Here is an 8,816-nt window from a genome sequence, read left to right on the forward strand (position 1 = left end):
CTTAGGATAAATACTCAGCAAAAACGGACATTTATTGGATATTTATCCTTTGACGGATATTTATCGGGTAAAAACTTGAACTTATGAAAGAACTTATGTTTTAGACTTACTTTACCCCATGCTCCATATAGTAGGTACTCCATACGCACAAATGTGCAGAGTATAATTTACCTTTATGTAGACAGCCTTTTCCAAATGGGCGATAACGCCCCCTTGTGGGCGCTCCACGCCTATCGGCTGGTTCATAGAATACTTGTTCTTACTTATTGAGTACGATTGAGCGTCGAATGAGACAAACGAGTTTATGCATGTTTGTCTTATTCCTATCGGTGCGTGCTGCTTATGCAATCCTATATAAACAACGTAATATTTATTCTATTTTCATTTGCGGTTTCGCGCGTAATAGATAAGCAATGCTTAAGTTCACACAACACTCAACTCAACAACTCAACACTTACTTACGTAGTTCTCAAAAAAAAACAATATCGAAAGTAAAAAAGAAGAACCGGCAGTACTGTGCGAAATATATTAAATTCGGATTCATTGAAAATCCCACAAACCCATCGTCGCCTTTGTGCCTTCTATGTCTAAAAACATTTTCGAATGAAGCAATGAAGCTTTCAAGACTGCAAGATCATTTGAATTAAATGCATCCAGATAAGAAAGACAAGAATGTAGCATATTTTCAAGACCTAGAGAAGAAGCATAATACTCAGCCAAGTGTAGCAAAACTCTTTTCGGCGGCTACTAAGCAAGATGACGACGGACTTCGAGCTTCGTACAATATCTCTTTGTTAATTGCTCAAAAAGGCAAACCACACAACATCGGCATTTTGCCAGCAATAAAGGAAGTAATAACTACTGTGCTTCATAAACCGGCCGCAGATATTATCCGAAAAATTCCTTTGAGTAATAATTCTGTGCAAAGACGAATTGATGAAATGGCTGAAAACATTGAAGAATTATTGTGCAATCATCTGAGGACTAGTCACTATTGTTACTAACTAGTCACAGTTACTAATGACGAAGATTTCAACCATTTGTTGTTTCATATTGAAGTTCGTTGGCTATCAGGAGGCAATTGTTTGACTCGATTTTCAAACCTGTTTGACTCTGTAATAGAATTCTTGGAAACTAAAGATACAGAATTGCGCAACAAGCTCATTACATCAAAGAATGATATAGCTTACATGACAGACCTGTATAAATTGTTCAACGACATGAATCTCCGACTGCAAGGCGTTGAACTAAATTTAATTAAAACAAAAAATGTCGTTGCTGCTTTCGCAGCCAAACTGCTTCTACGCAAAAAGAATATGGGCAGACGTGAGTTTCACAAACGATACCAGGACATTTTGAACTTGGAAATACCAGACTGGGTGTTGAATCCGTTTTGCAAATGTCAACACAGCAATATCACCTCAGCTGGAAGAAGAACTTATAGAATTGACAACGAACGAGGAAATAAAAATCAAGTTCAAAAATGGCTACCAAGAATTTTGGCTAAAAACCAATCCCGCAATTGGACCCTGGAATGTGGTCAATCGTTCAACGATTCTTGATAGCATTCCCATCGTCATATTTGTGTGAACGTGGTTTTAGTGCTGTGACAACATTGCTTACTAAAAAGAGAAATCGTTTGCATGTTACCGAACGTGGTGACTTGCGGCTGTTCTTGAGTAAATTGGAACCTGATATCAACAAACTTATTAAACAGCATCAGATTCATCCTTCAAATTATTTTTTATATTAGAATTGATTATGTTTGTTTTATTTTGAATAAAAGATACTCTGTCTGAATACTATAAAGTTGCGTTTCAATAATCGTTCTCATTGGCAGGTGTAGCCCGTAAGAGTAAACTTGAGACCTGAGCGCCATTGTGTACTACCTACTGCGTTCAGGTCTCAAGTTAACTCTTGCAGGTTATAGTAAGTCTCGTTTAGAATGAATGTTTAATCTCCGCTAATATAGCTCACAATAATTAATTTAATTTGAAGTTACAGTGGTTTTTAAGTATGTGAAAAAATGGGGGCGCGAAAAAATAATTTATTCTCAAAGTGGGCAGTAGACAAAATAAGTTTGGGAACCCCTGGTGTAGACCGATTACAATTCTTCGTATACATGCTATTTTCGTATCATCTGCGAGCAATATTTTGCCTTTACCAAATAATTGCGGTCCTATTACGGGAGCTATTACGATATATAGCTCGTTAGTAGTTATTTTTGGAGAACAGTTTCTATGAAAACAGTGTTACTTGATATAGAGAGATCTAATTTAAAATCTTATAAACTGAGACATGTGTACGTTTATTTCGTGCGGTCGAAAAAAAAAATAATAAAAACAATAATAAATGTAATAATGACTGAAATACAGGTTTTTCGGTACGTAAATAAAAGAAAAAATAATTTGAAATATTCTTATATTTCTATTTTACTGAAAAACAAAATAGCAACCTTTTTTTTTAATTTGAAGGCCGACTTTATTTTTCAGTCAGTGGATTACTAATGCTTCTTCTTTGTTGACGGCGGCGAAGTCGGTGGACCAATAATCTGGAGAAAATCAAACATCAAACAATAATTGTTATTTACCATGATTAGTTAAAACGATCATTGTTCTATGCTATAGTAATATTCCACCAGATAGAAAGGCGATGTGATTCATAGTTTAATAAGATAAGTTTGGTAACTCCAACGTAGCCGCGTGTCTTGGATTTTTTTTAAGATACGAAGTGACGACAGTTGCAGCGCCACTCAGAGCTTTAAATCACAAAGATCTGAAGGGCATTCCTACTGCACCCGTCACCCTAAGACATAAGTTGAAAAGTTCTACATGCCTGTAATTTCACCAACACCTACCGTTCAAAACAGGAACGCAGTAACGCTCACATTACTGCTTGGCGGCAGAAATAGGTAAGGTTCAAGGCAGTACTTCACTGGACGAACTCTTTCACAAGGAGCTCTACTGCTACTTAATGTGCGCATTTGTCACTGGTAGTCAAGTAAAATCCCTAAATGCTTATCAAAAAAGCATAGGACATTGGAAGCAAAGATAATTTAAATACTGATGCTAACTACAAACATTATCGTAATTATTTATACATACATCGAACACTAAGAAAGATTCTTTCAATCTGGTTGTATTCGAACCATCGTTTTCAACATACCAGGCCGACGCTCTCCTAACTGAGCTATGGAACGAACCAGCAGATCTTACGAATTTTTCTACGTGCTTGTTGCAAGTCTATATTTTTTTGTTTTTAACGACCTTTTTGCCGTAGTAGTAGTAGACCTGTGAGAATTCTATGAAAGTTTTTCTTCACTCAGCTAGGTACCTGTACAACGGATGTCACTTTAATTAATGTAATATGAAGTTTATTGAATATCGCCATGTTTTACTACCATCACATTAAATTGTTTTTTTGTGATTTTACTTCACTAGTTTGTTATTATAAATAAAAAGATCGAACATTACGACGTTAGGTGAAATTACAGGCACGTGGGACTTGTCAACTTGTCTCAGGGTGACGGGCGTAGTGGCAGTGCCCCTCAAATCGTTGCATTTTAAAGCTCTGAGTGGCACTGCAACTGTTAGGAACATGCGTGTAGCTTACCCTCAGGCGCACGACTTGTCCGTCCCGTCACTTGACATTATAAAAACAAAAAATTAAAAAGATTTAAGAACAATTCCTTCAATCGGGCTGAATTCGAACCAGCATCTTCAGCATACCAGGCTATAATGTAAACAGAGGTAATGTAAGTTTTTTTAATATCATCCGCACCTGTCTGGTAGCGTAGCAAATGAGTTCATATGTGGTAAAGGCGACAAGACCTGAGAGCTGTGCTTTGTAAATAGTGATTTTGAAACCTCTGAAAAGACCTTTGAATCCTTCCAGTTCGAACGTTTTTACTAGGCATTCGATTAGCGAATGACATTTAAACATGCTGTCGCCTTGACTTGGAAAAGTCTGAAACAAATCGAAAGTCACTGTACTTCGACATTATGTGACACTATACTTCGTCCAACCATTTATATAACGTCTGACATATGCATGCCTCCGAAGTTCTCTAATTATTTATCTACATATTGATATACAACCACAGACAAAAAATGCAATACTTCCTGAACTCTTTTATTTTTAATTTTAGTGAAGCGACGTGCGTGTGACGAGATTATATAACGAAGATTATTCAAGTTGATAAATTTTGTTACCTGTCTTATAAATTATAATGAAATGAAGTTAATTATAATACATTCTTATTGTTTTTATAACAAATCGTCGGATTAATCTTCATATGAACGGGAATCATCGCTTAAATCCTCATTAATATTCCTTATTTATTTATTTTTTATTTAATAGTTTATTGTACGGGAAAAATACAACGAATAAAATAAAAAAATAAAAGTCACAAAGAATACACGGGAAATCAAAAACAAACGGTTCTGCTTATTTCTAATAGAAATTTCTTCCTGCAGACCTAAATACAGGACACTATAACTAAAAGAATGGGCATATGTGCACAACAAAACAAGAAAAAAAAATTATAATATAATAATATTAAATTGTTATAAATTATATAAATACATATTTTATAATATAATGCCTACGGTATGGATGGAATAGTAGATAAATAATGCTCTTTAACTCTCACTTTAAAAATAGCTAACGATTTACTTTCGTGAACAGTAATAGGAAGTGCATTCCAAAGTCTGACTTCATGAACAGTGAAGGAGTGAGAATAGAAACCGGAATTGAAGCATGGAAAAGATAACTGGGACCTAACAAGAGAGCGGCAGGGTTTATCCTGGGACCTAAGGAAGCTTCCTTATTAATTCTTGAGTACACAAATTGTCAAACGCAACATCACGATCCCAATCAGACAATATCTTTTTTTTGAACCTGCACACATTCACGATTAAAACTTCTTCATAAATAAACTCGATTGTTATAAAAAATCGAATCGAAAACGCATTAGGACATCACTAATTGATTACAATTCAAGCTGTCAAAGTTAAATAAATGGTTGGATAAATGGTAGACGCAGTGTTAACGAGCGTATAAACATTTATGCTCACTGAGTGTAAATGTGTTTTATGCTCTTTCAAATGTATGTAGTACTATGAAATGTAGAAATGGGGGTACCCTTTGGTCAGCCCTGAAATACCAAAGAGACAGCACATATAGCGCCCTTCGCCCTTTAATCTAATCTTGCAAAAATGGTGCATATGCAATGAGCGCGCAACTTAAACACGACAGAAGTTAAATACATTAATTTTATATAAACACGTGTGATCTAAATAAAATAAATAAATAAATATAATAATACTTAGCCACATGAATGTGAGCTATAAATGAAAATGGATCAGTATCATCATATTAAGGTATAAATAGGTATGAAACTTATACCATTTACTAAATAGACTCATTAAGAATGTTTTTTTATAACTATAAAGTGATAATGATATACGTAAGAATTTCAGTTCCAGAAAAATAAATTAAAAAGGCAGAAAGGGATGAGCTCTCGATTAGAACTTAAGACCATGAGTATTAGAGGATTTCTCATCGGAACACCGGCCTTCCCACATCTAAAAGTCAGCTAAATTTTGATAGTACGTAGTATTTGTACGCCGTACATATTACACATATTGTACGCCGTACATTCTTAGTGTTGTCGATTTAAGGTTAAACGATTGAAGCACGATTTAAGGTCTTGTTGAAATTTATCGGTTTAGAATTGTAGTTTTGAAACCTATTTTAAAGAAGTTTGTACGCAATAGTCACATATGGTGTACATTTTATATCATTATGTGGTTGGTTAAAAATGGCTTGCTGTTCCATCTGCTGTACAATTTTTTGCGCAATGGTACATATTAGGTACATAAGTATATTCTTCTGATATATATTTTGTTCTTTTATCTATGTCCCAAAACGGATAAATTAAATTTCTTACTTAAATAAGACCATTCAAAAGTAGTGGGCTTATTTAGGTTAAACGCATCGTTTTTTAATATAAACTGACCTTTATTTGCAGTCTCTTCTTTGCCAGTTCGAAAGGGTAAGTTAAACTTTTGGAGGTAATACCAGCCATAGAGCCGGCAATGGCGCTAGCAGTTGCTACGTTGACCGCATGGTCCTGTTGAGTTTGGCATACCTCCCGATTGTCGCAATCTCTAGTTAGTAGAGTCAGCATGAATGATTGCACTAAGCGGAATACAGCGAAGCTTATACCTACTTGTGGACCAATCTGAAATATTTCAGTTTATGTACATGTTACAGTTTATGTGGTATTCTCGAAACCTAGAAAATTTCCGGAACTCCTTTTTACATTCTATTTTATTTTAAGTGTAATAATAGATCTCGATAAAGAACCAATTGTAACGTTTAGCAAAAAAGAATATAATATGAATGCTCAATAACCTGAACTATAGCCGCTGATAGCCCTTCGTAAAAAGAAAGTATGCCTCCCGTACTGTACACCTTTTTAGCACCTTCGATAAGATTTCGCGTCGCCTCCTTGTTGATCATCTGCCGCACTTTTATCACCTCCAGCGGATGCACGACTGTCGCTGCCATGCAACCCGAGAACACTCCGCATAGAAAATGGACTAAGGACCTGGGTACGCACAGAATTTACTTGTAACTTCAGATTCGATACTGGACTGTTGGTAGAGTTAGTACGTAATGTAAACGTAAATCAATTTTTTATTTAAGAAATTAACACACCAACTACAAATATGGCTGCATTGAAGAACATTTCTGATAAATGTATTACTTAGCAAAATTGCATCCTCTGACATTTTCAATACTGACTGACTACTGAGTCGAACTGATCGCAACTTACGAGTATTTTCCAGTTTCGAAGTTCATGTCGACCAATCTTGTAGTCACTTCATAAACATAAAATTGGGTTGTTACACCTAATATAGAATGGATCTGAAATAGTACGTGAACGCTTAGTTTAGTTAGAAAATTAGTTCACCTAAAATCTTCTCTTAGATTAACCAAACATATCTAGTGAAAAATAAACAACTGCAAGACAATGTATCCACTGAAAACAAAACCCCAATGCCTACTATTCTAAGCAAGGATAACCAAATTAGAAAAACGCTTGCCTAGCAGTTGATGGACTTGGTCACTTTTGGACAAACTCGCGCTGCGGGGATATATATTGCATTGATGGAATATAATACCTGCCCTACTTGATGACCGCGCCAAAGAGACTTAACGCCTGTTTCTTCTATGATTTTCCTGGTGATTTGAAACCACTTTCGGTTCGGGTTGGAGATGGCTTTCTTTTCAAGTTGGGCTCGGACTTTGACCACGTCTAATGGGTTGGTCATAGCTCTCGTGATCACCCCTGAAAATAAACTGGCGATCAGCTTCTGATCAGGCGTCAAACTCTCGTCCTTGTCATAGCCGACCATTGTAGTATTCTACACATGGTGGCTGAATTTCCAGTTTGTTAAACATTAGGCACTACAAAATTTTTGATCAGTTCCGAGGCTAATTATGAGTTGCGGGCCGTAGAGAACACTGGTTACATTTTCTTTCTAGGGAACACAGAGTACAGAAAATATGTATTATCTAGACAAGGTGGTCGACGTTGCAAGGCTACAATCTATAGAGATGGACGAATATTACTGCTGCAATGAATACAGAAAACAAGTCAAACTGTCACTTTTTCTTTTTCTTCCTAATATTTGGCTCCTAGAGGATAAAGTTTGAGCCAAAAGCCATAATCTGTCTTAATTAAATTTCTTATATTCTGATCAATGGGCTTAATTGAATCAATCGTTATACTACTTCTTTTTGTAGATATTCTTTGAAATCACTGTGTCAGAAAGAAATAATTAAGGAATTTTGTACAGTACGTTTTTTTCTCAACCTTGGCTCTTCATAATATGTTCTACAGTAATGCCCGCTTTCCACTGCGAAAGGGTAATGACCGGGAAATAGCTGAGCAAAGCGGAACGAATAGTTTTGTCCTTCTACTAGGAAAGAGTTTCACTGAAAGGAGGTATTTGCCTTCCTTAGCCAACGGGCTAAGCGGAGTGAACCAGGTGGGAAATGAGATGGGTTAGATGAGCGAGTCGTTCGCCTTCCTTATCGAGCGGACTTATTCTTTTATTTTTTTCCATCCTCTAAGGCTCAACTCACACTGGCGCAGAGTCGAAGCGTCGCGAAGCGTCATGTTTTTCGCCTATAGTATATTCATCTATATTTTCCCATTATTAAAGTACAAATTTGAGTTTTGCAAGTACGGACGGACGACGACCAAACTAATGCGAGCGTCGTCGCGCGTCACTTGGGCGTCAGACGACGACCAAACTGTGATCCCGGCGCGCTAATGCGAGTGTCGTCGCGCGTCACTTGGGCGTCCGACGACGACCAAACTGTGTTTCCGGCGCGTTAATGCGAGCGTCACCGCGCGTCACTTGGGCGTCAGACGACGACCAAACTGTGATCCCGGCGCGCTAATGCGAGGTTCGTCGCGCGTCACTTGGGCGTCAGACGACGACCAAACTGTGATCCGGGCGCGCTAATGCGAGTATCGTCGCGCGTCACTTGGGCGTCAGACGACGACCAAACTGTGATCCCGGCGCGCTAATGCGAGCGTCGCCGCGCGTCACTTGGGCGTCAGACGACGACCAAACTGTGATCCCGACGCGCTAATGCGAGCGTCGCCGCGCGTCACTTGGGCGTCAGACGACGACGTGCGGTTTGATGGAAGCACTTCTATGAATTTTACCGTTGCTAGTCAAACGGAATCCGTAAGGAGCCCGCTCTGATGGCAGTGGAAGGCGGGCATTACCCTT

General features: G+C 37.6%; 1 protein-coding gene across 1 annotated transcript; it reads right to left on the reverse strand.

The window, feature by feature from the left end:
* Window positions 1–2,495: 2,495 nt before the first annotated feature.
* On the reverse strand, window positions 2,496–7,591 carry LOC113228635 (mitochondrial thiamine pyrophosphate carrier-like). The gene is made up of 6 exons (XM_026461991.1): window positions 7,191–7,591; window positions 6,842–6,933; window positions 6,418–6,613; window positions 6,020–6,244; window positions 3,781–3,966; window positions 2,496–2,551 (listed from the first exon to the last, which is right to left on the reverse strand). Exons 1-6 carry the CDS (start codon window positions 7,422–7,424, stop codon window positions 2,504–2,506), a joined length of 981 nt encoding a protein of 326 aa, XP_026317776.1. The 5' UTR covers window positions 7,425–7,591; the 3' UTR covers window positions 2,496–2,503.
* Between the last annotated feature and the right edge of the window lie 1,225 nt (window positions 7,592–8,816).

The sequence above is a fragment of the Hyposmocoma kahamanoa genome, unplaced genomic scaffold (genome assembly GCF_003589595.1).
Source record: "Hyposmocoma kahamanoa isolate Upper Pololo Valley unplaced genomic scaffold, ASM358959v1 100021, whole genome shotgun sequence".
Classification (NCBI taxonomy): Eukaryota; Metazoa; Arthropoda; class Insecta; order Lepidoptera; family Cosmopterigidae; genus Hyposmocoma; species Hyposmocoma kahamanoa.

Bases quoted from the DNA above. Each gene is read 5' to 3' on its own strand.
- LOC113228635 (XM_026461991.1), bottom strand. From the start codon at position 7,424: ATGGTCGGCTATGACAAGGACGAGAGTTTGACGCCTGATCAGAAGCTG. The intron at 6,934-7,190 runs GTATTATATTCC...GTACTATTTCAG, and splicing joins GCGGTCATCAAGTAGGGCAG to ATCCATTCTATATTAGGTGT. The intron at 6,245-6,417 runs GTTATTGAGCAT...GAAATATTTCAG, and splicing joins TATCAGCGGCTATAGTTCAG to ATTGGTCCACAAGTAGGTAT.